Here is a 27,780-nt window from a genome sequence, read left to right as displayed (position 1 = left end):
GAGGTTCGTGGGTCTCTCCTACCCCCTTGCAAACAGCGTGGATCTCTCTCTTTTCTCTGCAAACCGCTTCTCCCCTAATTTCTTCCATCTACCTCCAAACCGCGTGGATCTCCTCTCTTCTCCCAAAAATGGCTGGTGCCATTTTTAAATACCTGACTGTGGCCTGTGACGCAGTGGGCGTGGTAACCGGTTCTGACCATTCACAGAACCTTGCACAGGCCTTGTATGCTCTTTCTTCACCATTCCATAGTCAGAATCCCTCCCATCTCCTTGGGGCCTTGGATGAACCAAAGCCATTTGCATAACTAAGACACTAGCTACCAGCTATAGATATGCAAAGGCATCTTTAAAGCTGCACCCTTCACCCCAACCGCCAGCCCGTAGGCTCTCGGCATTTTTGGAACCCTGCTCTGTAACAAATTGATCGTGTATATGAGGGTTTATTTCTGGGCTCTCTATTCCGTTGATCTATATGCCCTTTTTTAATGTTAGTACCATACTGTTTTGAGTACTGTAGCTTTGTGTAAGTTTTGAAGTCAGAAATTCAGTATGAACCCTCCAACTTTTATTTTCTTTTTCTGGTTCCTTTTGGCTATTCAGAGTCCCTTGAAATTCTGAATGAACTTCAGGGTGGGTTTTTCTATTTCTGCAAAAGATCCCATTGGGGTTTTAATAGTGAATCTGTAGATCACTGGGTACTATTGGCATCTTAACAATATTGTGAGCAATAGAAATTATTGGCACTAACTTAAGTGAAGGAATTAAGTAAGCGAATACAGAGTGGGCTGCAGGTCATGAATACTGCTCAGTTTCCAGCTTTCCACAGCTTTGGGAAAGCAGCCTGAACAGTTTTGGGGAACTTGAGCTTAATAACAGTACTCAGTGGGTTGAGTGATTAATTCTTTTAAGTGAATGATAAACACTGTAACAGGCATGTCTCCCAACCTCCATTCCCTTGTGGCTGTTGGTCACAAGACCTTAAAATACTTCCTTATTCCGAGCATCTCATGGGCAGTGATCAGAATTTGAAAGGAAAACAGCAGGGAAGATGTAGGCAGGGAAAGTAGGCACCCATGAACCTGGAATGTTGTTACATTTATTTAAGTCTTTAATTTCTTTTAGTAATGTTTCTTGTAGTTTTCAGTATACAAATTCTTGCTTCCTTGGTTAAATTTACTCTTTAGTATTCTTTATTTCTTCCTTTTCAATTTTGGATGCCTGTTATTTCTTTTATTTTCCTAATTGCTCTGGCTAGAAGTTCCAGTACTATATTAAATAGAAGTAGCAAAAGCAGATGTCTTTTTCTTATTCCTGATCTTAAGAGAAAACTTTTCAGTCTTTTAATAGTGAGTCCGATTTTATTGATAGCTGTGGCTTGCTTCCTTGCTTGCTTCCTTCCATTTCTGTCTCTCTCTCTCTCTTTGTACATTAGCCGTTACCATGTTGAGGAAGTTCCTATTACTAGTTTATTGATTTTTTTTTTTAAATCATGAAAATGTGTTGAATTTTGTCACATGCTTTTTTCTGCATCAGTTAAGATGACCATGTGTTTTTCTTTCTCTTCCATTTATTAATGTGTTATATCACATTGATTTACATGCTTAATAACCACCCTTATAGTGTTATATCACATTGATTTACATGCTTAATAACCACCCTTATAGTCTAAAGATAAGTACTTCCCCCTGGCTGGTTTGGCTCAGTGGATTGAGCGTCGGCCTGCGAGCTAAGTGTCGCTGGTTCGATCTTCCAGTCAGGGCACATCAGGGAAGGAAAACTCTGACTCCAAAAAACCTCCGCTGCCTTTCGGCATACCTCTTCAGGGGAAAGGCTAAGGGAGTAAACCCCGACAGAAAATCCGGAGCCGGAGTCCCTAAGGCGGTTTGACGTTGTAGTCAACACCGGCAACTCCTGCGGCGCACCTGAAGCCAAGCTGTATTGACTCCGTCTTTCCCTTGGACCCTTCAGCTGCGAAGAGAGGGGGGGTCTGCTGCATGGGCAACAGCAGACCCTCCATATCACCCTGCCCAGGCTCTGTAGCTTCAGCTTCACTGGAGAGGACACTCCAGCGTCATCGCAAGATGTCGATTCAACACGGGAGGAGACAGATACCGTGTCACTCCCGAGTCGGACTGCACAACCATTCTCGGCGGTGCAGATAGACTCTTAAGAAGCTACACCATCGTCTCTTGAGACGGACGGCTGCCGACGAGTCTAAAGATAAATCTCTTGGTGACGGTGTATAACCCTTTTAATATGCTGTTGAATTTGGTTTCTGGGTATTTTGATGATTTATTTTTGTGTGTGTATATTTGTAGTATCTGGGTATTTCTGGCTTCATAGAATGAATTAGGGTGTTCCCTCATTTCCAGTTTCTTTTTGGAAGAATTTGAGAAGGATTGATGTTAATTCTTTAAATATTGAGTAGACTTCACCATTATAGCCTTCTGGTTCTTGGCTTTTTTCGGGAGGCATGTGGGGAGGTTTTTGATTACTAATTCAGTCTGTTTACTTGTTATAAATATGTTCATACTTTATATTTGTTCTTGACTTGGTTGGTGGTTTGCGTATTGGTAGGAATTTGCCTGTTCCATCAAGGCTATCCAAATAGTGTACAGTTCTTAGTATTTGTTTATTATCTTACTTTAAAAATCATGTGAAACTTTCCTTTATCTTCATTTAAAAATATTGGGTAAAATATAAGTTGTTTTTATTTGTCTCAAAGTATTTTCTAATTTCCCCAATGATTTCTTGGACTCATTGGTTGGTTGTGCATTGTTCAATTTCCACATATTTGTGAATTTTCCAGTTTTCTCCTGTTATTCATTTGCTATTTTTCTGTTGTGATGAGAAAAGATAACTTTGTATGTCTTCAGTCTTTTTAATTTTGAAGTCTCGTTTTGTGGCCCAACATTACAGTCAGTTCTGGAGAATATTGCATGTGCATTTGAGAAGAATATGTATTCTGCTGATGCTGGCTACACTCTCCTGAATATATGTTAGATTTCTAGTGTTATTCAAACCTCGATTTCCTTATTGATTTTCTGTCTGGTTGCCCTATCAATTATTTTTATTATTTTTAATCCTCACCCCTGGATATGTTTTTGTTGATTTTAGAGAGGGAAACATCAATATGAGGAGAAATACATCTGTCGGTTGCCTCCCATATGCACAACCCACTGGAGATTGAACCGACAACCTAGGTATGTGCCCTGACCGGAGGTGAACCCCCAACCTTTTGGTGTATGGGGTGACGCTCCAACCAACTGAGACCCCTGGCCAGTGCTGCTGTATCAATTATTGAAAGTATGCTAGTAAAGTCGAACTATTATGAAACTGTCTAGTTCTCTTTTTCAGTTTTGTCAATTTTTGGGCTCTGTTATTAGGTGCATGTATGTTTATAATTCCTGGATAGAACTTTTTATCAGTGTATAATGTCCTTCTTTGTCTCTCTCTTTAACTTAATTTTTTTTTTCTTAAATCCTCACCTGAAGATATGCTTCCTGAGAGGAAGGAAGGAACGTAGGCAGGAAGGGTGAGAGAGAGAAACACTTGTGCGAGAGAAACATTTGTATGAGAGAGACATCGATAGGTTGCCTCCCATAGGTGACTCAACTGGGGATCAAACCTGCAACATAGGCATGTGCCCTTACTGGGAATCGAAGCTGCAACCTTTTGGTGTATGGGACAATGCTCCAACCAACTGAGCCACCTGGCCAGCGAATTTTTTTTTTTTTTTAAGAATTTATTTTACTCTATTGCATTCTACTTCTTCTGAAATAGTCATCCTGAACATGATATATATAGTATAGTACCTGCTAGTAGTACTCCTCAACAGGGTAAATTGCCTGAAAGTGAGGGACACTTATTCATTTTTATAAACATTATTACATGAAGGGAGCATATGGGAGGGCAAATCAGAGGTTAGAAACTGACAAGTTAATCATTTATATCTTTGCACATTCTCCATTGTGTAAAATCCTAAGATATCATGATTCTTTAATCATAATACCTCACAAGCAACTGTGGGAGCCTTGTGCCCTGCACCAAAGCACATTTTCATCATGGAAAAATTCCCCAGCGGAGTCTTCCTCTTCCAACTTAATCACATGCTTAATCACATCACAGAAAGGATCATGAAGTTTTTCCTTGCTTAATAAGTTATTTTCTTAGTGGTTGCCTTTGAGACAATGTAACTAATATCTTAAATTTATAGTATCTTAGTTTGAGTAATACCAATTTAGTTTCAATAGTATACAAACACTCTGATCCTATATATCTCTATCCCTTCTCATTTATAGTATTGTCACAGATTACATCTTTATATACGTGTGCCCATTAACATAGTTTATAATTTTCTTTTTATGCATTTGCCTTTTACATCATGTAGGAAAAGTTACAAATCAGAAGTATAATAATACTGGCTTTTACATTTACCTATGCAATTACCTTTACCAGTGTCCTTTATTTCTTCTTTAGGGCTTTGAGTTACTGTCTAGTGTCCTTCATTTCAGTCTTAATAACTTTTTTAGCATTTCTAGTAGAGCATGACTGCTAGTAATGAACTTTCTTGGCTTCTGTTTATCTAGAAGTGCCATAATTTCTCCTTTATTTACAAAGTATAGTTTTGCCTCTAGACAAGAGAGTACTTGGTTGACAGTTTTGTTTACTCAGGACATTTAACTATGTCATCTCCTGTCTTCTGGTCTCCATGGTTTCTGGAAAAATCAGCTGTGAATCTTATTGTGGATCGTTTTTGCATGAGAAGTTGCTTCTCTTTGCTGCTTTCAGAATTTTCTCTTTGCCTTTGGTTTTCAGCAATTTAATAATAATGTATCTTAGTGTGGATTTCTTTGAGTTTATTTTGCTTAGAGTTCTTTGATTCTTGGATGTGTATAATTGTGTCTTTCATCAGATTTGGGAAGTTTTCAACTATTCTTCAAAACAAATTTTTTTCTTTTATGCATGTTAATATGGTTGATAGAGATGTAAGCAAATAAACAGGAACTCAAGAAACAATACAAGAAGCAGAAAAAAATACAGGAAAATTTTTAGTATTCTCAGTAACGAGATGATAATTATGAGACAAGATCAGAATGCTATAAAAAGAATAATCAGATTTAGAGAATTCTTAAAAATCAAAACATAATTTAGTCTTTTTTTTCATAATGTGATTTGTTCCTATTAAAAATTTAAATGTACTTTTAGTTATATGAAAGAAACTATTCCTTGAAGTGAAACCTAGCAATTGTCTAAAACTTGAACTCTTCACTAGCATTTATTTATATTATAACTATATTGATTTTGAAAAATCTTTGTAGCTTTTATTTACATATGCAAATTTGATAGTTTTTTACTGAGTGGAGCATTAGTATGCCCACAAGGATTTGTTAAATAGAATTGTGGATCAGTGTTGCTGTATCAGGTCTTTATTATTTATGGTCTTTTTCACTAAGATGACATCTATAAAATTATTAGAGTCCTTATCATAGAATAGTAGTAGAAAATTTAAAATATTTTGGTTACTGGATTAGATAAATTAATCCTTTGGAAATAGAACCCATTTTATTTTGAAAATAAGGAACTTGCAGCAATTTCTACAAAAATTTAGGCATAGTCAAATATTTGACAACTGTTTGACAGTAAAACAACATATCAAAAATAGTGAAAGAAAAATGTATTAAATAAATTCGAATGTCCAAAAATCAGGATATTTATTGGGTAAAAGTGCTATACCTTTTACAGGAGAATAATGTTAGTTCAGAAAGGAATTAATGGTGAAAATCTAGTATGATTTTGGCTTAAATTTTAATTATCATAATTTCTTAAAATATATTTTATAAAATTAGAAAGGCTAGTAAGTGTTTAAAAAAAAAATAAAAGAAAATAATCTGGACAGAGATCAAGACACAATGTAGAGGACTGTTACCAATAGGAATTATAAAAGCTGGGCTCAAGTTGAGTAAGATGTTTCAGTGGAGACATAACTAGGTAAGTTAGGATTTTTTAAAAATATGCTTTGTCATATATACAGGTAGTTGGCAGTAAGTGACTTGAGTTCTGATCTTTTTATTTTTGGTAATATTTTTGTATTTGTATAACATAGTTATAATATTAGAGGTGTTCTACTCCCCAAATATGTAAATTAATCAGTTAACCAAGTAAAATTAAAGGTGCTACACACATGCAGTTTGCTTTTGCTGACTCTGATTTTTACTGATATTGTTAATCTTTATTTAGAGGCATAGGTCTAAATTTAAGGCATGCAGGACAAAGTGAACAGCAAAAGAAAAAATCCTGATTTCCATATAGTATAGTATACAAGGCATTTCTAATATTGCACTAATTTAACAAAATGCAGTATTTTAATTTGCTTACACAGTATTCCCTCACTTATCACAGGTATTATGTTCTAGACCTCCCTGCAATAGGTGAAAATCCGCGAAGTAGGAACCTTACATTTATTTTAGTATTTATATATATTTTAAGGCTTTATAAACCCTTTCCACACACTTATAAACCGTTCCCAGTCCCTTAACCTTTCCCATTCCCTTAACCTTTTCCACACCTTTATAAACACTACTTATGTTCTTAAACATATTCTACACCCTTAAACCTACATAACTTTAACAATATACGTATACAGTACTGCAAAATCCCACGATACAGAGAGAAATCTGCGATTAATAATTAAATATAATATTTTTAGAAATCCCACGATATAGTGAGGCTGCGATAAGTGAACCACAATATAGAGAGGGACTACTGTAGTTTGTGCTTTGGTAAATGCATAATTGTTTCTATTACATTTTAGAACAAAATGAGTTCTGATTTTAATGTGCTTTTACTATCATTTTTTAAAAAACATTTTTTAGAGCAGTTTTAGTTTCACATCAAATTGAACAGAAAGGGTGCCCATTTACTCCCTTCCCCACCACAGTATATGCTACCCACTATTGACATCCCTGTGCACAGTAGTACATTTGTTACAGCCAGGAATCTACACTGACATATCATTATTACCCAAAGTCTGTAAGTTTACATTGGGTTTCATGCTTAGAGGAATCCATTGTATGCATTCTGACAAATGTAAACTGACATAGCCATCATTATAATATCATACAAAATTTTACTATCATTTTTAAACTCTGCATTTATATTCATTAAAAAAATTTTTTTTACCTCAGAAGAATTTATTTAAAGTCCTTTATACTTCAGAGGTGGAGAAGATATGTTGAATTGTGTTCCCATGTTTAGAGAGTTAAGTTTGAAAGTGGTATAAATATGTAGTAGCTAATAGGAAAGTCATGTGAGCAAGATCTTACCACTTAGGCTTTATAAACTGATTTCCTATGTTGCATATAGATTGGAATTCTTGTGTTTTCTTTGTTCTGTTTTCTTTTATGTTAATTATGGTACATCACAATTATTTTCCTTTTAGTTGAAATTCTTATTGAGTAATATATAACATTTTACTTATAATATTCCTTTGTTTTGGTGACATATTGCCATAAATACATTAAAACCTTCATTATGAGCTTTTCACCATTACTTACTAAGTGGGTTTTAATTCTTTCTCACAAACATTTTTTCTATTTCTTTTTTTTAGTTTTGAGAACAAATTTTTAAAGTTTGTTTATGTCTTACTAGGTTTTAAAAAATGACTTTTGCATTTTAAATTTGTTCCTTTTTTTTTTTTTTAATTCAATAGTTGCTTGCATAAACTGGATTTGAAGCAATTCAAACTACTGGAGATCTGCTCTTTTACAATATCACCATTGGAAGGAAGCAGGCTTTCAAATAATGGAAGAGTCTAAGACCTCTAAAAATGAAAATCATGAACCAAAGAAGAATGCATGGGCTCCTTCTGAAGAAAGCAAGACAGTTAAAGTTATAACTAATCAAACTTCAAAAGCCAAAAATGATAAATCCATAAAAGAAATTGGGACCAGCTCTTCAAATAGAAATAGTAGTAAAAAAAATAAGCAAAATGATATTTGTATAGAAAAAACAGAAGGTAAATCATGTAAAGTAAATGCTACCAACGTTCCAGGCCCTAAAGATTTGGGGTTTGTCCTTCGAGATCAAAGTCATTGCAAAGCAAAAAAGTCACCTAATTCACCTGTCAGAGCAGAAAAGGTACCTGTTTCACTGGCAAAAGTAGAAAAGGCATCCAATTTACAGGCAAAAGCAGAAAAATCACCGAAGTCACGTAATTCACCAGTGAAAACAGAAAAGGCACTTAGTTCACAGAAGAAAGCAGAAAAAGCACCTAGTTCTCAGATGAAATCAGAAAAGGTTTCCAGTTCACTGGCAGAAGCAGAGAAGGTGCCCAGTTTACTGTTGAAAGAAAACATGAGACAGAAAGAATTACAACAGATTGGGAAAAATATTCCAAGCTCCTTTACTTCTCTGGAAAAAGTGAATATTGATGTTGTAGAGGGAGAAAGATCTGCTCTGGAAAACTCACCACAATCTCAGAAGCAACAAACATCTACAGATAATACTGGTGATTCTGATGACAGTGCTTCAGGAATTGAGGACATATCAGATGACTTGAGTAAGTACAAATCAGATTACCCCACTTTTTTGGAGGGATTTTCCTATATTAACACTCTCTAAATTATCCCCAGTTTGATTTTAACCACTGTGTTATTCAGAAGAACATAAATAATGTGGCTCTTCAAGCTAAAAAAGAAGTTTTACACTTAGTATGGTAGATAAAAAGCCTGTGCAAATATAAATTTAGTGGCTCCTGTAGTCAGAATGTTTCCTTCCCTTCCCTCCCCTCCCCTCCCTTCCTCTACCTAATCCTCCCCCTTTCCTTCCTTACCCTCCCTCCTCCTCTTCCCCTTTTCTTCCCCCCTTCTCTCATACTCTTTCTAAATGGTCCTGGAAATATATTGCTCACTCATTCACCAAACATCTATGTATCGAGTTTTTATTATATGTCAAGCATGTGGTTATAATGGAAAACTAAAAAAACAAAAAACAAACAAAAAAAAAACAGGACCCCAAAGCCCCAGACCTAAAGGAAACTTCTAGTTAGGTGGAGGTGATACAGATAGTGGTAATTTAGTTGTGTCAAAAACTTGAGTTGAGGATGCACGATTTAAAGGAGAGGTTTAGATGTTGGGATGAAAAAATGCATGATATAAATGTGAGACTGCAAATATGACTGAGATTCAGTATGACTAGAACAGGGAATTGAGGAAAGTGGCAAAAAATGCTACTGAAATGTACACAAGAATTGGAGAAAACTGTCTCTCTTAGGACGTTAAAAACAGTTTGGACTTTATCATGAGTGTTTTGAGAAGCTACTGAGGAGTTTGAGGTAGTGCTGTGATCATATAAATCTGGCTACAGTGCAGCAAATTCTCTGATGGGAACAAGACTAGAAGCAGAGATTGGTTAGGACACTGTTGCAGTTTACTTGAGAGTTACTGGTGTAAAATTTATTTTCTTCTGGGATTTTTCTCTGGCTTAATTAATTGTTAGATAATAAGTATTATCTTTGTCCTTTAAGTATTTTAATTATGTTTTTGTTTAATGATTTTTCTTTGGCAGTCTTTTTTTCTTAATGTTTCTGTGGCTGGAAGAAAAAAGCATTTTCTTGATGTATAGACAAAAAACAAAAACTACTTCTAGTTATTATTTACCACACTTTGAGAAACACTAGTAAAGAGTTCAGAAATAGCTTTTTATTTATGGTGGTACAGGGATTATGGTATATTGACAGACCATTTAAAAAATTTTAGTAGTTTCTTCAGGTATATAAAATAAAATAGCAGCTTCATAATTTTATAGATAAGGCTTAGGATAAGGCCAACAAAAATAATTTGTAGATAGTATTAAATAATAGTACTGGTAGAGTTTAGATATGGCAAATTTAAACATGATAATATGTGAATGATTGAAGTTGGCAAAAAACTGGTGCATAAGATCACTTACGAAGTTCTCATTACTTGAATTAGTGAAAAGTCTAGTTTAAAGATTATATTTGTAAAATAAATGAAGAGACAGTGCGATAGCTGAGAGTGTGGGTCCTGGAGGAAAATTGCATAGGTTTTGAATCCCATCTTCCCCATTTAATAACTTTGTAATCTTGTGTAAGTTGCTTATCTCTTAAACATTTATCAATTTCCTCATTTTTTAAAAGGTAGAGATACTGCTGCCTATATTATGCACATTAAGTGAAAAAATCCAATAGAGTGCACTTTTGCTATTTGTTTACATGGTGAACAAGATGAAGTAGTTTACGGAAGCTAGTAGACCAAGTAGAGGTCCTTTTGGGAGACTCAGTTTAGCAAGTTAATAAAATGATTTACAGTTCTGCATAGCAATCTTTTTTTATTAAATAAGTGCTTCTCATGTTTTAAAGAATTCTCTTTAGTATGTGTAATATCTGCCTTGAAGTCAGTTTACCACAATTTTATCATATGAAAAAAATCCAAATTAATAATATTTGAAATATTTCTCATTAGACTACCACTTTGTAAGTAAAATAAAACCTTTATATCTGGCTCATTGTCTATTTTGATTTAATAGGCTTTAGTGAAATTAGATGACTCCTAGGCTCACCTGAGATAAGTGGGCTAATCTCTGTCAGGCCTAACTTTAGCTCCTGCCTAGCACTTCCACCAGTTTTTCTTCTTCTTTTTTTTTTCATGTTCTCTCCTGTTTCAAAGAATGATTTTTTTTTTTTTTTTAAATTTTGATTTTTCAATTACAGTTGTCCCCTTTTCCCCTAATTTCTCTCCCCCACCCAACCCACCCCCTCTCCCGCAATCATATCCCTCCCCGTTGTCCATGTCCATGAGTCATTTATACGGGTTCTTTGACTAAACCCTTCCCTTACTTATCCCCCTTCTCTCCCTCTCCCCCCCCCCCCCTATTGACTGCTGTTCTGCTCTTTGTTCTATTTAGTTCCTTTGTTTGTGTTGTTCTTTAGTTTCCTGTATTAGGTGATATCATATGGTATTTTTCTTTCTTTGCCTGGCTTATTTCACTAAGCATAATTCTCTCTAGTTCCATCCATGTTGTTGCAAATGGCAGGAATTCCTTCTTTCTTTCCCACCATTTTTTCTTTAGCCATTTATTCATTCAATGAATATTTTTTGGGGGTGTCTGCTGTGTGCCAGGTACTGATTGATCTAGTAGCTAGAAATATGGCAGTGAACAAAATAGATTACACTGCTCATTTGGAATTAATATTCTAAGTGGAAGAGACAACAAACACAAATAACAAAAGTATGTAATAAGTTAGACGGTGATAAATCTTATGAGGAAAATAAAATAGGAAAGGTTATAGGGAATGATGCTACTCTGTCTGGTGGTGGTGTTTCAAATTTAAGTTTTCACTGAGAAGGTGACATTAGAGCAAATACTTGAAAGAAGTGAGGGACTGAGCCCGGTAAATATTCGAGGGGAGAGTATTTTAGATCTGGGCTTCTCAAACATTAATAGGCATAAGAATCACCTGGGATCATATTAAAATATGGATTCTTGGGCTCCATTCCCAGAGATTTTTTGATTTAGAACTTTTAGAGTGGGGCCTGAGATACTAGATTTCTAACAAACTCCCTAGTGAAGTTGATACTGCTGGTCATGATCATGGTTTTGAGCAGCATAACCAGACTCAATCTCCTTACATTCAGTTACACCACCCTTCATTATGTTTCAATATAGCAGCCAGAATGATCCTGTTAAAATTACTCAGATAATGTAACTACTGTTCAAAATGTTTCAGTGCTTTCTCGGACATCAGAATAAGCCAGTGTACTCGTGGAAACTTACAGGCGCTACATGGTGTGTGTCCCTCCCCCATTTTTCTGCCTTCATTCATCTATTTCTTACCCTTTCTCTGTCTGCTCCAACTGCATAGTTTCCTTTCAGTTCCTCAAATGTGAAGACAAATGTCCACCTCATGGCCTTCACATTTGCCTTTTCCTCTGCCTGGAACAATTCCCACAGATAACCATATGGTTAGCTCTCTTGCCTCCTTCATTTTTTCAGTAAGACATTTGCTGGATCACTTATCTAAAATGTACAGCCTTCAGCTCCACCTCTGACATTCCCTATTCTTTTTATTTGTTTAATTTTTCTCCATAGTCCTTGTCACCATTTATCATATTTTTAATTTTTGAATTTTATCTTTTAATATTTTGTTGAGATATAATTCATATGCCATAAAATTTGCTATTTAAAAAATATACAATTTAGTGGTTTTTAGTATATTCAGATGTCATGTAGACATCACCACTAATTCCTGAACATTTTCATTACCCCTGAAAGAAACACCATGTTTATTAACAGCTGCTCATTAGCCCCTTCTCCTAGCCACTGCCAAACCCTAATCTACTTTCTCTATTTGCAATATGGAATCATACAACATGTGACCTTTTGTGTCTCACTTTTTAAATTTAGCATAATGTTTTCAAGATTCTTCCATGTTGCCCTGGCTGGGTGGTTCAGCTGGTTAGAGCATTGTCTTGTACACCAAAAGGTTGTGGGTTCAATTCCCCATCAGGGCACATACCTAGGTTGCAGGTTTGATCCCTGGTTGGGCCTCGTATGGGAGACAGCTGATCAATGTTTCTCTCTCTCTTGGTTTTTCTCCTTCCTTCCCTCTCTTCCTCTGCCTCTGAAATCAACAAGCATATCCTTGGTTGAGGATTAAAGAAAAGATTCATCCACATTGTAACATATATTAATTCATCATTCTTTTTTATAGATGAATAATATTCCATTGTATGGCTGTATCAAATTTATTTATCTTTTCATCAGTTGATAGATATTTAATTTGTTTCCATCATTTGACTGTAATCAGTAATGCTGCTGTGCACATTGGTTTAAAAGTTTTTGTGTGGTTATACTCATATGTTTTCATTTCTTCTTGATATATATGTTGTAGTCTGATTACTGAGTCATATGATGTAACTATAGTTAACTTTTCTCTGTGTGTTATAATACATAAAATATTATTTTAACCATTTTAAAGGTACAGTTCAGTACCTTTAAGTACATTTACAGTGTTGTAACCATCACCACTATCTAATTGTAGAACTTTTTCATCACCCCAAAAGAAAACCCATTTCCCACTTACCCTAGCCTCAGACAACCACTAATTGGTTTTCTGTTTCTATGTATTTTCCTATTCTAGATATTTTATAGAAAGGGAATCATGAAATATGTGTTTTTTTGTGTCTGGCTTCCTTCATTAAGCATCATGTTTTCAAGGTTCATTTATGTAGTATATATGAGTACTTTTCTTTTAAATGCTGATGCTATAGACTGAATTGTGTCCCCTAAAAATCCCTGTGTTCAGTCCCTAACTCCCAATGTGATTCTATTTGGAGATAAGAGCTTTTAGGAGATAGTTAAGATTAAATGAGGTTGTAAGGTTGGGGTCCTAAGCCCATAGGATTGGAGGTCGAATAAGAGGAAGAGGAAGAGGAAGATCTTTCTCAGTGCATGCACCAAGGAAAGGCCATGTGAGGTGGCTGTCCACAGTCCAAGGAGAGCGCTCTCATCACACATCAACCCAGAGGGCACCTTGTCTTGACTTTATTGCCTCAGAACCGTGAGAAAACAAATTTCTATTGTTTAAGCCACCCATTATGTACTATTTTGTTATGGCAGCCTGAACTAAGGCAGCTGAATGATACTCCATTGTATAGATGTCACATTTTGTTTCTTCATTTATTTAGTGATGGACATTTAGGTTGTTTCTACCTTTGTTGTGAATAGTGTTGACATAAACCTGTGCAGGTTTTTGTTTGAATACCTGTTCTCAACTCTTGTGAGAGTATTAACATCTTAAGGAGCTAGTGTTCTTTGAAACAAAGTTTGGGAAATTCTGCCTGATGTTATTTAGTTTTGATGTTGCTTTCAGGAAATTAATAACTTGATTTATTTTTAACTTTTAAAGAAAGGTAGTTTTGTCTAATTCTTTATATTGATAGGAATTATAATTTTGCAGGATTTGCTGATGTGCCTCTGGAGGTGGTGTCTCTCCTACCACAAAAGCAGAGAATTGGAAGGCAAACTCATAAAGATGTTATAAAAAGGATTCAAACATTAGAAGTGTCACTAGGTTAGCTAAGCGTTTCTTAAGAATTATTGTCATGCAGGACAGGTCGTACATATAGAGAAGGAGGATAGAATATTGTATTACGTATTACCTTGCTGCTATCCTTTTCATGAGATGTTGAAATAAGACTAGGATTTCACCTTTTCTTTTTCACTTCTGTCATAAAATTATTACTAAAAACTAAATTATTTTTCTGAATACCGGAGCACAGTTGCAAATTTCATGGTGCATCATTGTTCCTCTGATAATAATTTAAGAAACACTTAGCTAACTTAGTGACACTTAAAATGTTTGAATCCTTTGTATAACATCTTTATATAAGAGTTTGCCTTTCTATTCTTTGCTTTTGTTGTAGGTGATACATCACGTACATAGGCACACTATTTCTTCTTTGTTCAGAAAATAAGTGCTATCAAAAGGTAGAATTGACTATCAGAGTTCTTGTAGATTGTATATAGCTGGCTTTTAAGGGAAGAGTGGAGCGATTTGTTGATTATCTATGAGCATTTATTTTTAAAAGTGCTTTGAGATGTATTCAAACTAATTTATTCAGCACACTTTTATTAAGTGTCATCTCTGGTCTAGGCATTGTAATAAAATCTGAAGGTACAGAGTTATATAAGACCTAATCATTGATATCAAGGAATTCATCTCATCTAATGGAGATAAATGAATATAAATCACATTACTATGCAAATGCGAGATAATAGAGGGTGCTATTTTAGAATGTGAAGAATTTCAGCTGTCTTCTGAAACAGGTGACACTTGTGAATTATGCAGGACAGGTAAACATTACTAGTTTAAGTGGAGAGGGCCTTGATGCTGGAGTGAACGTCATATGTAAAGGCATTGAGATGTGAAGTAGCAGTAATCCATTCTAGCACATTTGGTATGAATGAAGTAACAAGTGTTAGGACAGGATGTAAGGTTAGAAATATAGGCAGCCTAGCTTTCTTTCTTGAGGTCTTAGCTTAAAATTTCAGATACATCTTTCCTGAATCCCATATCTAAAGTTGGTCTCCCTCTCAGTTACTTGCTTTTTTCCTTTATAGCACTAATTATAACTTAGAATTATTATATTGTGTTTACTGCCTTCATCGAGCCCTGGCTGGTTTGGCTCAGTGGATTGAGCGTCGGCCTGCGAGCTAAGTGTCGCTGGTTCGATCTTCCAGGCAGGGCACATCAGAGAAGGAAAACTCTGACTCCAAAAAACCTCCGCTGCCTTTCGGCATACCTCTTCAGGGGAAAGGCTAAGGGAGTAAACCCCGACAGAAAATCCGGAGCCGGAGTCCCTAAGGCGGTTTGACGTTGTAGTCAACACCGGCAACTCCTGCGGCGCACCTGAAGCCAAGCTGTATTGACTCCGTCTTTCCCTTGGACCCTTCAGCTGCGAAGAGAGGGGGGGTCTGCTGCATGGGCAACAGCAGACCCTCCATATCACCCTGCCCAGGCTCTGTAGCTTCAGCTTCACTGGAGAGGACACTCCAGCGTCATCGCAAGATGTGATTCAACACGGGAAGAGACAGATACCGTGTCACTCCCGAGTCGGACTGCACAGCCATTCTCGGCGGTGCAGATAGACTCTTAAGAAGCTACACCATCGTCTCTCGAGACGGACGGCTGCCAACGACGACGACTGCCTTCATAAGGATAAGGACAGTGTGTAATACACTAGAGAGTTTAAACTCTATTCCTAGCTCTTTGAAAAGCCTTTTAAGTATTTCAAACAGGAGAACAACATGATTCAATTTGTATTTAAAAAATCACACTGGTGATAGAACCTACTGTATGCCAGCTACATATTGCTAGGTGTTGGAAATGCAAAGATGAAAGCATATAGTGTGTGCCTTGAAGAGATTACAGTCTAGTTAGGAGGCTAAGAAAAAATACTTATGTGGTGGAGATATCCATGAGTTCAAGGAAGACAAAGAAGAAAGAGCCTGTTGTGGGTTTGTGGTCTGGAGTATGTATGTTCTTTTAGCTGTTAGTGTGTAATGATAAAGTGACTAAAGTGACTTTAGTTCAATGACTAATCTTTCTTTGGGACTTAAAAGAGCTTTTTATCATATTTACTTCAGAGATTCCACAAGAAGATTATGTTATGTTAGCCTTGTATAGTAAGTCTCAGTCATATTTGTTTCTTTTGATAGGTAGGTTGTAAGAACAAGATAGGCATTTGACCTATGAAGTAGATTTTGCTTTGTGAACTTTGATACATGTATATTTCTTATATTTTATATAGGTATGCCAATTTACACAACCAAGGAGAGAATATTTTCTCTCTGTGTGTATAAATTGAATGTCTGTTTTCCATTAAGTTTAAATAATTTTACCGATTCTGATGATGGTAACTAACTGATTGCTTCCTTTTCTAGGTAAAATGAAGAATGGTGAATCTAATAAAGAACAATCTTCAGAGATGGACTATTTAGAAAATGCCACTGTGATAGATGAATCTACGTTGACACCTGAGCAGAGGCTAGGCTTGAAACAAGCAGAGGAACGCTTAGAAAGAGATCACATCTTTCGACTTGAAAAAGTATACTATGTTGTTTTAGTCATTTGGGGGAAAATGCGTGTTTCATAACCTTTCTTTCCCAAGCACCCCTGTACAGCTTTTTAAGTTTATCTTCTATTCCTAAGGCAGAGATAACATTCATCTTTCCTTACTTCCCTCTTTCATTTCTTCTTTCTTTTCTCCCTTTGTTTAGCAAATCCTTACTTCTGTGAGTCTGACTTCATTTATTCATCCCAGAGGTTGATGAACTATGGCCTACCCTTTTATTTTTGTTTTTTTGGGTTTTGTTTTTTACAATTGTGGTAAAATGCACCTAGACCTTTGTTTTTGTAAACAAATTTTTATTGGAACACAGCCATCCCCATTTATTTACATATTATCTGTGGCTGTTTTTGTGCTACCATGACAAAATTGAGTTGACTAGTTGCTACAAGGCATATATGGCCCTCAAAGCATGAAATATTTACTGTTTCATCAAATCATAAAATATTTGCTAAAATATTACTTTATCTCTTTATGGAAGAAATTTGCTTACCCTTGATTTACTTAATCATCAAATAGATACTGAGTTCTTGTTATGTTCTAGGTAATGAGCTAGGCATTGGTAATTTATTGGTGAAAATGACAGTTTCTGCCCATTAGGAGTTAACAATTCATTTGGAGTAACAGAAATGAATTAGAAAATACCACATGATGTTCTAGACTTCCTTTTCGCTTGCTTTTATCTCTTCCCTGTACCTCTTTTTTCTCCCATATTTACTGAACAACTATGTGTTAGAAACTGCTGTAGCCATTGGTAACTTGTTCCTGGATACTAATTAATTTCTTAACCTAGAAATACACATTCCTAGCCTTAATAAAAACACTGCATGGTATTGAAGGAGAGAATAATAAATTAATCTGTTCATAAATAGATACTTGGAATATTTGTGAGTATGCAGTCAGGGAAATAGGTGATCATAAATAATAAAGGAAAGAAATGGTCTGATTTTGTATAGTTTAGAAAAATGAGGTAATAGCTAAATTGAAGAAGGCAGTCCCGGGTTATTAGCAGAACTTAGGACAGAGTGGTCACCCTATGAAAATAGAAAGGAGTATCAAGGAGTAGAGGCCTATAATATAGGAAAGGGTTTGGGTTGTGTGGCTAGTCTAACAGGATCCTAGTTAGAATTCTTTTTTTGCAGTTTGCTGTTTTGCTTAGTTCTATCTTTCACTTTCTCTTTCCTAAGCCTGGAATTAGTAGCTATTCTGGATCTGTATTGTCAAGATAAACATTGAGTGCTTTCTGTGTGCCATGATATGGTGATAAAAGGTTGAAATGGGGTGTGTGTGGCATTTTTAAAACATGATACTGCTCTTCTAGGAGTTTACTAATTAGAGAAAGACATGAAAGCAAACTATAATAGTAGTAATAATAATAGTATTGTTTGAAAATGGGATCTTGGACAAAGGAGTGACCAACTTGAGTTATGGAGGCGTCAATTGGGGAATGGTCTTTAAGGAGGTGACACTGGAGTCAGAAGGAGTGACTAGGAGTTGACCAGATGGGTGAGGTGTAGGTAAATTATTTGGGATGTGTAAAGGAAATGTGAAAAATGTATTTTCAAGAAAAATAAGTGGGGGACTGGATGATAAGATAGGATATGAAACAGGAAAGATCAATTCTTGGAAGAAGGAAGAACTTGGGGTGAAATGGACATTTGATGGTAATAAGAAAGATTAGTATAGGGTGACAGAAAAGCTTAGGAGCATGGAAACATTTGTTGAATTTAAACAGCAGTGATATAAAATTTGTGTGCCAATACCAGCAGAGATGTCTATAATTCATTTTCTTTTTTGACATCTTTTTGTCTCTCAAGCCATCCAAAACCTTTTGTTTTCACTACAGTATACTCTTTAATTTTTTAAAATTGATTTTTCGAGAAAGAGGGAGAGAAACATCAATTTGTTGTTCCATTTATACATTCATTGGTTGATTCTTGTATGTGCTCTGATCAGGAATTGAACCTGAAATGTTGCTGTATTGGGATGATGCTCTAACCAACTGAGATACTTGGCCAGGGCCAGTGTACTTTTTTAAAAATTGGTTTTAGAGATAGAGGAAGGGAGAGAAGGAGAGAGAAACATTGACATGATAGAGGAACATCAGTTGGTTGCCTCCCTGTTGCCTCCCGTATGTGCTTCAAGCAGGGGTCAACCTATAACCTGGGCATGTGCACTCAGCGGGAGTCGAACTGGTATCCTTCTGGTGCACAGAATGACTCCAACCAACTGAGCTACGTGGCCAAGGCTACTTTTAATTACATCTTTCTTTGCCAACTTTAGACACTCATTAAGAATATTCTTAGCAACCTATTTTTATTTCATTAGGTACTTTTGTTCATTGTATACTCATAGATTGTATAATTGAGGAGTAAGTATGTACTTTTTAACCTGTCCCAAGGAAGGAATAAGTCTAAACAATTACATCAGAGGGGTAAATTTGAGTCTTCTGGTCAGGATGGAAGCGTAGGTAAACATGGCTCACCTCCTTTCTCAACCACATCAAAATTACAACTAAACTACAGAACAGCCATCACTCGGAACCATCAGAAATCGAGCTGAATGGAAGTCTGACAACTATGGAACTAAAGAAACCACATTCATCCGGACTGGTAGATGCAGAACAGGCTGATCCCATACCTGCATGTGGTGGATAAAAATTCAGGAGGAATATCTCTGAAGTGAGAGATCCCAGCCTCACACCAGGCCTCCCAGCCCAGGGTTCCAGTGTTAGGAAGAGAAGCCTCCAAAACTTCAGACTGTAAAACACAGTGGGGTTTGAGTTGGTGAGAAAAACTACTGGGTTCCCAAGCAGGTCCTCTGAAAGAGCCTGCACACACCTGCGTAGCAGCTTGAAAGGCACTAGTGGTGTATGGGAAGGAACTGAAGTGTCTAGCCTCAGGGTGACAGCTGTGGGACCACTTTCTCCCAGGGAAAAAGATCGGCAGAGGCCATTGTCCTTTTTCTGAGGCCTCCCTGCAAAGAGCCACAGAGCTGACAGGTGGGGACTGTATCTGAGACTTCATCAACCTGGCTGACATGGTTTGCTCCATTCTGGTCAATCTCTGAAGCTCTGCCCCACTTAACTTATGGGCCCACCCAAGCAGTTAACAGTGACTTTTCCACATGAATGGCTGGTTTTGGCTCAAGCTTTGCATCTTCCCAAAACTCAAACAATCAACAACCAACCTCAGTGAACCCCTAGTTCCTGTATGTCTGGCTAAGCAGCCCCAGGCCTGAAAATAGCAGCAGCCAGCTTTGGATCACAGTTGAGCTTTACCTGGGAACCTCCATACCCAGCACAGATACAGCCAATTGCAGATGGCTTTGTGGCTCATGCTGGGTGGACCTGGGCAGAACATAGGTGGTGGCTGACTCTGGCCTGCACCACCCTAGGAACTGCAGTGTCTGCGCACACAGTGGACAGAACAGACCTTGTTGGAAAATCACCACCCTTCCCCTGCACAGTTCTTCTTCCACAGAGGGTGGAGGCTGGTAGTCAGAGGTCCCAGCTAGTCCTTGCAGCTGACTGGCCTGGGTAAATGCTTCCCTTTGACCTGGCAACAACAATCACGCCTCAGTTACAGGAGGAGGGTGTACTCAACCTACAAGAAGGGTTCCCCTCAAATACCCAGCTTGGTTGATAGGGGAGGCTGTGCCACTGGACCCTACAGGACACCTACTACATTAGGCCACACTACCAAACCATGGATTCAAAGCAGCTCTACCCATCGTCGGCAGCCGTCCGTCTCGAGAGACGATGGTGTAGCTTCTTAAGAGTCTATCTGCACTGCCGAGAATGGCTGTGCAGTCCGACTCGGGAGTGACACGGTATCTGTCTCCTCCCGTGTTGAATCGACATCTTGCGATGACGCTGGAGTGTCCTCTCCAGTGAAGCTGAAGCTACAGAGCCTCGAGAGACGATGGTGTAGCTTCTTAAGAGTCTATCTGCACCGCCGAGAATGGTTGTGCAGTCCGACTCGGGAGTGACACGGTATCTGTCTCCTCCCGTGTTGAATCGACATCTTGCGATGACGCTGGAGTGTCCTCTCCAGTGAAGCTGAAGCTACAGAGCCTCGAGAGACGATGGTGTAGCTTCTTAAGAGTCTATCTGCACCGCCGAGAATGGCTGTGCAGTCCGACTCGGGAGTGACACGGTATCTGTCTCCTCCCATGTTGAATCGACATCTTGCGATGACGCTGGAGTGTCCTCTCCAGTGAAGCTGAAGCTACAGAGCCTGGGCAGGGTGATATGGAGGGTCTGCTGTTGCCCATGCAGCAGACCCCCCCCCCTCTCTTCGCAGCTGAAGGGTCCAAGGGAAAGACGGAGTCAATACAGCTTGGCTTCAGGTGCGCCGCAGGAGTTGCCGGTGTTGACTACAACGTCAAACCGCCTTAGGGACTCCGGCTCCGGATTTTCTGTCGGGGTTTACTCCCTTAGCCTTTCTCCTGAAGAGGTGTGCCGCAAGGCAGCGGAGGTTTTTGGAGTCAGAGTTTTCCTTCTCTGATGTGCCCTGACTGGAAGATCGAACCAGCGACACTTAGCTCGCAGGCCGACGCTCAATCCACTGAGCCAAACCAGCCAGGATACACAATACACAGAAAAACAGGGAGGCTACCAAAATGATGAAATAAAGAAACATGGCCCAAATGAAAGAACAGATCAAACTCCAGAAAAAGAACTAAAAAAAAAAGGGAGGTAAGCAACCTATGAGATGCAGAGTCAAAACACTGGTTATAAGGATGCTCAAGGAACTTAGTGAGGACCTCAACAGCATAAAAAAAGACCCAGTCAGAAATAAAGTATACGCTAAATGAAGTAAAGAACAAATTATAAGTAAACAACAAGAGTGGATGAAGCTGAGAAATCAATGATTTGGAGCATAACAAAGCAAAAAAACAAGCAACCAAGCAACCATCAAGAAGAAGAAAACAAAAACAAAAAACAAACAAACAAAAAAAGAGGACAGTGTCAGGGACCACTTCAAGATTTCCAGCATTTGCATGATAAGGGTACCAGAAGCAGAGAAAGAGCATGAAATTGGAAATTTATTTGAAAAAACAGTGAAATAAAACTCCCTAATTTGATGAAGGAAATAAGACATGTGAGTCCATGAAGCACAGAGTCCAAACAAGATGGATGCAAAGAGGTCCCGTCTAAGATGTATCATAATTAAAATGCCAAAGGTAAAGATAAAGAGAGACTCTTAAAGGACGCAAGAGATAAGCAGTTAATCACCTACATGTGAGTTTCTGTAACACTGTCAGCTGATGTTTTCAAAAGAAACTTGGCTGGCTTGAACGGTTTGGCAAGAAATATTCAAAGTCGTGAGAAGCAGGAACTTACAGCTAAGATTGCTCTACCCAGCAAAGCTATCATTTAGAATGGAGGAGCAGATAAAGAGCTTCCCAGACAAGAAAAAAACTAAAGGAGTTCACCACCACCAAACCATTATTCTATGAAATGTTACAGGGACTTATTTAAGAAAAAGATCAAAACTATGTATAAGAAAATGGCAATAAATACATACCTAGCAACTATTGAATCTAAAAAACAAAAAAGGAGAACAGAGACAAAATCATGGATACGGGAGAGCATTTTGATGGTTGTCAGGACAAGGGTGTGGGGGAATGGATGAAGAGATGAGGAGATTAAGAAGTACTAATTGGTAGTTATGGAATAACCAGGGGCATGTAAAGTACAATATAGGAAATGGAGAAGTCAAAAAACTTAAACGCATGACCCATGGAGGTGAACAGAGGTGAAGGGATTGCCTTAGGGAGTGGGGGGTGCTGGGGTGTGGGGGGCAAAAGTGGGAAAATTAGGACAATTAGAACAGCACAAGCAATAAAATATAATTTTAAAGAAGGGTTAAATCCCTAATAGTGAGTGTCAAATATTAAGAAATACTGAGAATCTCATGCCCAGAAATTATTATTTTAGCTGTTTTGCAGAAACTTTAGAAAGGTTTATTAGTGTGTTTGTTTACTGGTTAAATGAAATCTAACTATAATGAGTTTTTAAACAATTTTCATTGTGTTTTCTGTGAAACGAGAAGCTTCATGATGGTGAGAACATTTTTGTGTTAATTACTATTGTGCCTAATACAGTGCATTGCTATTGTAATTAGAGGTACTTTGCTTAGTGGTTAAGTGTATCAGTTTTGGAGTCACTTGAGTCTAGCTCTGTTATTTAGTGATTAGATACCATTGGATAAGTTATTTAACTCTTCAAACCTCAGTTTCATCATCATTAAATTGGAGTTGAAAATAATGGATTGTTAGGATTAAATAAGATAATACAGTACCTGGTATGTAGTAAGCTCTAAAAAAAGATAAGCTACCGTGGAATTGAATTATTTTACCTGATAGGGCAATTTTATTTCATAATAAGAAACAGGTTCCAGTGTTAAAAAGAGCTTTAACCAAGATCAGTTGAGCTGTCATCTGAGGCCTGCTGACTTACCGTTCAGTTTTTATTAAGCACGTATTTCTAAAGGAATCTAGTTACGTTCTTGTCTGCTAACATTTTACAATTGAAAAATTCATGTGATAAGTGACACATGACTGACTCCCTTAGTGACCCCCTCAATATTCATAATTTTAAGTATTCTGTGTTTATGCTTTCAACTCTTGAATCCAATCCTTTCTGCCACTTCCGCCATTCTTAAACCTTGAACCAAGCCAACATCATCTCTTCTGGATTATTGCTGTATGCTCATAATGGCAATAAGCTCTTTTTATTCTATTCTTAATATTGAAGACAAGTGATTCCTCTAAACTATTTATTACATCTTATAATTCTCTGTTCAAAATCCTTCAGTGCCTTCCCCTTACACTTATCTAAAAGTAAGACTCTTTACAAAGGGGCCTTGTGATCTGGCCCCTATTACCTTTTTGTTCCAGTCATGCTAGTTTTTTTGCGACTTTTCAAATATATTAAGCAGATTCTTACTCAGGGCCTTCATTCACATTTCCCTTTGCTTACATGTCTTTTTTTTTTTTTTCCCCAAATGTCCATATAGCTTAATCCTTTGCTTCCTTTAAATCAGTTTATCAATAAGGTCTTAAGTGATGACTATATTTTTAAAAAGTAGGTAACACCCCTTCCCATATTTCTATTTATTTATCTGTACATTTGTTTACTCATTACCTGTTTCCCTATACTAGAATGTAAATTCATGAGGACAGACATTTTTGTTTATTTTGTTTACACTGTTATACCAAGCTCCTAGAAAAATGTTGAGACATACGTGAAATAAAAAAATATTTGGTGAATTAAGTAGTAGTTGTGGTAGGAAACTGAAGAGGTAGAAACCTCTGTGAGGCCTTAATTCATTTCCCGATAAGGACAGATTTGAAACAATTTACATTCTAAAGAATTGGAATAACTATATTGAGCTGAATTTTCTTATTTGCTTGTTGCCTTGGGCAATTATTTAATCCTTGAGATTAATTCCTTTGTCCGTAAAATGGAAAATCCTCATAGGGTTGTTGTAAGGTTAATAAATAAGGAATACATGATGGCTGTGTTTATTTTTAGTCTGTGGCAGCTATATTTGGGGCAGATTTCCCATTTAAAATAATATACGACATCTATCCAGAAGGTATCCAGCCAGGTAATGTGAAAAATAGAGACATTTATTGAAGAAGATATACAAGAAACATTGTATATAGGACAGTGCTGCCTCAGTCCCCTTCAAAGTAGGCACCTTGGGACCTCACACACTTCTCCCAATCACCATCAGCTGCCCCATTGTATTTTTCTGAATCTCATCGATGGTCTGAAATCTCTTCCCTTTCAAAGATGATTTTAGTTTTGGGAAAAGGCATAAGTCTCAGGGCGCCAAATGTGGGCTGTAAGGGGGGCTGAGTCATGGGGATGATTTAACATTTCACCAAAAACTACATGAGACATGATGCATGAGCAGGTGCATTGTTGTGATGAAGCTGCCAGTCACCAGTTGCCCATAGCTGCGGCCTTCTGAATCATCCAAATAGTTTCTGTGAAAGAATGTTCAAGCTTAATGCAAAGTTTAATGCAGTTGCATTGCTCTACTTGCCGATTATGAATGCGATGGCCACACAGTACACCTGCTCACTCAACGGCATCTACTGCCTCACCAACTACTATAGTGAAGTTGTCATTGTTCACACGTGCATATTCCAGTCCACTCTCCTTGGCTGCCAGGTTACATTGATGTCACACAAACCATTCTCATTATATTAACAATGGTTGGACTTTTTCTGGACAGACCTTGTATGTAATATTCTGAAACGAGAGAATCTTTTTGTCAGGAGTTGCAGCCTTTTGAAGATGAATCAGATAAAAATTAAGCTTTGCTGCAATTTCCGTGTAAGGTACTACAAACAATGTTTTAAAACTCAAGTGCTTAATAATTTTGTAACTTCTTATTGCTTGATCTTAGAGGGTTGGCTTTGGATTCATGAGTACACGAATTTAAATTCAGCATCTCCCACTTAATGTTATATTCTTGTGGAAGTTGTAGGCTCTTTGAAATTTTGTTTTCACTTCTACAAAATGAAGATAATGCCCATCTAATGGGATTATTAAGGGAATTAGGATGTCACATTGTCACATAGCCCTGACTGGGTTGCTCAGTTGGTTGGAGTGTCGTCCAGTACACCAAAAGCTTGTGGAATCGAACCCCAGTTAAGAGCATGTACCTAGGTTGTGGGTTCAATCCCTGGTCAGGGCTTGTACAGGAGGCAACTAATCAATGTTTCTCTCTCACATCGATGTTTCTTTCTCCCTTTCTGTCTCTCTAAAATCAGTAAGCATCTCCTCAGTTAAGGATTTAAAAAAAAAAAGTCACATTGTATGTGAAGCACCCAGGAAGGTACATGGCATGCAATAGGCATTTTGGAATTATTAAGCTTATTACTTAAAGAACATACTCATATATGTGAAGTATGACTAAAGTACTATGACTGATGCTTTTCATGTGTCAGAATTCTTTCTTTCAGAGTAATAACCTCCAGAGACTATCCATTTATTCCCATGAGATTTTGGAGTGTTTTTGAACTCGGCTTTTGGAATTGTCTTCCATATTTGCAATTCATTTTTTTGAATCCCCATGTTGTGAGTGGATTCTATTTTTTATATAGTAATCAAAAAGAATGAAAGTTCAAAACCAGTTTTGGGGGCAACAGTGGAATAAGACTTAGTAACGAGACTGCATATCCTATTTTACATTGGATTCTAAAGACTATATTAGATAATTATCAAACATTTAGCTTTTTCACAATATATTTTGAAATTAGTATATGATCTTCTATAATGACTTGTATTTTGAAAAGGACAACTAACTATCTCTTGGGTATATAAGTACTGATTTGTTTATTAAAAACTTATTCTTTCAGTGCTTATTCTTGTCTCTTGTACTTAATATAATGTAGTAAACTATAGTAAAAAATTTCTTCTCTGTTTTCTGAAAAAAATGCGTTTTTTAACTTTTCAGCGCTCACCAGAATATACCAATTGCCGGTATCTGTGCAAACTTTGCTTAATTCACATTGAAAATATCCAGGGAGCTCATAAACATATAAAGGAAAAACGACATAAGAAAAACATTTTGGTAAGTTTTTATTACAAGATGTTTTATTTATTTTTGATTGGTAAAATTATATTGTATATTTTTATTTATGGAAGTAGAAATGTGATATTTAATCAGTCATATATTAGTAAATTAAGTGACAGAGTTGAGTGTTATGATTACCCTCCTTATCTTAGGTAGTCAGGAGGGGAACTTTCTCAGAGACTGTTTTGCTCATCCTAATAAAGTATGTTGATTCCTATGTTTAAAACTGTCACGTGTAATTAGTCCAACTGATATTTATTGAGTCCTTATGTGCTTAGATCTAGGCAGTGTGAATAATAAGATAGTCATGGTTCCTGCACTCAGAGTTTGTAAAGTACAGTATTCCCTCACTTATCACAGGTATTACGTTCTAGACCCCCCCCCCCCATGATAGGTGGAAATCCGCTAAGTAGGAACCTTACATTTATTTTAGTATTTATATATATTTTAAGGCTTTATAAACCCTTCCCACACACTTATAAACCATTCCCTGTTTCTTATTAACCTTTCCCATTCCCTTATTAACCTTTTCCACACTTTATAAACACTACTTATGTTCTTAAACATATTCTACACTCTTAAACTTTAACAACATACGTATACAGTACTGTAAAATCCCGCGATATAGCAAAAAATCCATGATAAATAATTAAATATAATATTTTTAAAAATCCCGCAATACAGTGAGGCTGCGATAAGTGAACCACGATATAGAGAGGGATTACTGTATTGTTGAAGGCATCCATTGACTAAGGATTTAACTATCATGAGTTTTATTAAAGGGAATGTAGTGCTGAAGAAATGTACAAGATTATTTTTCTTAGTGTAGAACAGGGACAGTTACTTTGAGAAAATGAACATTTGAGTTGAACCTTGAAGTAAGATTTTAAAAGACAAAAATGTGAGTGGTGTAAAGGGATAAGCAGAGAGCGTTTTACACAAAAAACAGCATGGAGAAAGATCTCTTAAGTCAGGAAATGGCATGGCATATGAAGAACTGAAAGAGTCTAGTATTAGTGGAGTAAAGAAAGCTAGGAGGGAAATGATGTGAAATGAAGTTGAGAAGGCCAGACCATGCAAGATTTTATAAGCTTTATTCTTTAAGAATTCTTAATTCTTCAGTTATGTTTATGACAGCATTTCATCAACACAGATTATGAGCAGGGTGTTTTTTCTTTTAAAAATTTATTAGTATTCTAGCTATTTAACTTTTTCTTTTCAAAGTTATAAAAATATATCTTATCTTTAAGTTTGCATTTGTATGGCATCTTTGAGAAATACTCTTTTACCTGACCTTCCCAACAACTCTGGGTTAGGTATTCCTTCTGTGCTCCCATAGCACTTGATCAGAAAACCTTACGCAGTAACAGTGTACCATAAATGTCAATGTTTTCTATCCTCTTTTAGACTTTTAATATTCAAGAGGGCAAGTTTAGTTTCTTATTTTTGTTTCTGCATTGCTTAGGACAGTATCTGACACATAATAGGTGCTCAAATGAATGTGTTGAAGAAAATTAGGAATTTAG

The 27,780-nt window shown here is 36.8% G+C and overlaps 1 protein-coding gene across 7 annotated transcripts in view; it reads left to right on the top strand.

Annotated features, from left to right (window-relative positions):
- The window catches only part of TUT4 (terminal uridylyl transferase 4), a 118,626-nt gene that overhangs the window by 21,619 nt on the left and 69,227 nt on the right, over nt 1-27,780 (top strand). For 6 of the 7 annotated variants that reach the window (XM_090269466.1, XM_090269465.1, XM_090269463.1 and 3 more), the window contains exons 2-4: nt 7,712-8,560; nt 16,468-16,631; nt 26,135-26,251. In XM_090269466.1, coding sequence (XP_090125592.1) covers nt 7,804-8,560; nt 16,468-16,631; nt 26,135-26,251 — 1,038 coding nt within the window. In that variant the 5' untranslated portion in view covers nt 7,712-7,803. Of the gene's footprint in view, nt 1-3,117; nt 3,204-7,711; nt 8,561-16,467; nt 16,632-26,134; nt 26,252-27,780 lie in introns of all 7 variants that reach the window. The other variant, XM_090269464.1, reaches the window with a different exon arrangement.

Source organism: Furipterus horrens, unplaced genomic scaffold, assembly GCF_987537825.1.
Source record: "Furipterus horrens unplaced genomic scaffold, mFurHor1.1.pri manual_scaffold_3, whole genome shotgun sequence".
NCBI lineage: Eukaryota > Metazoa > Chordata > Mammalia > Chiroptera > Furipteridae > Furipterus > Furipterus horrens.
The sequence above is the reverse complement of the archived record's forward strand: the minus strand, read 5'-3'. Positions and strand labels throughout refer to the sequence as shown.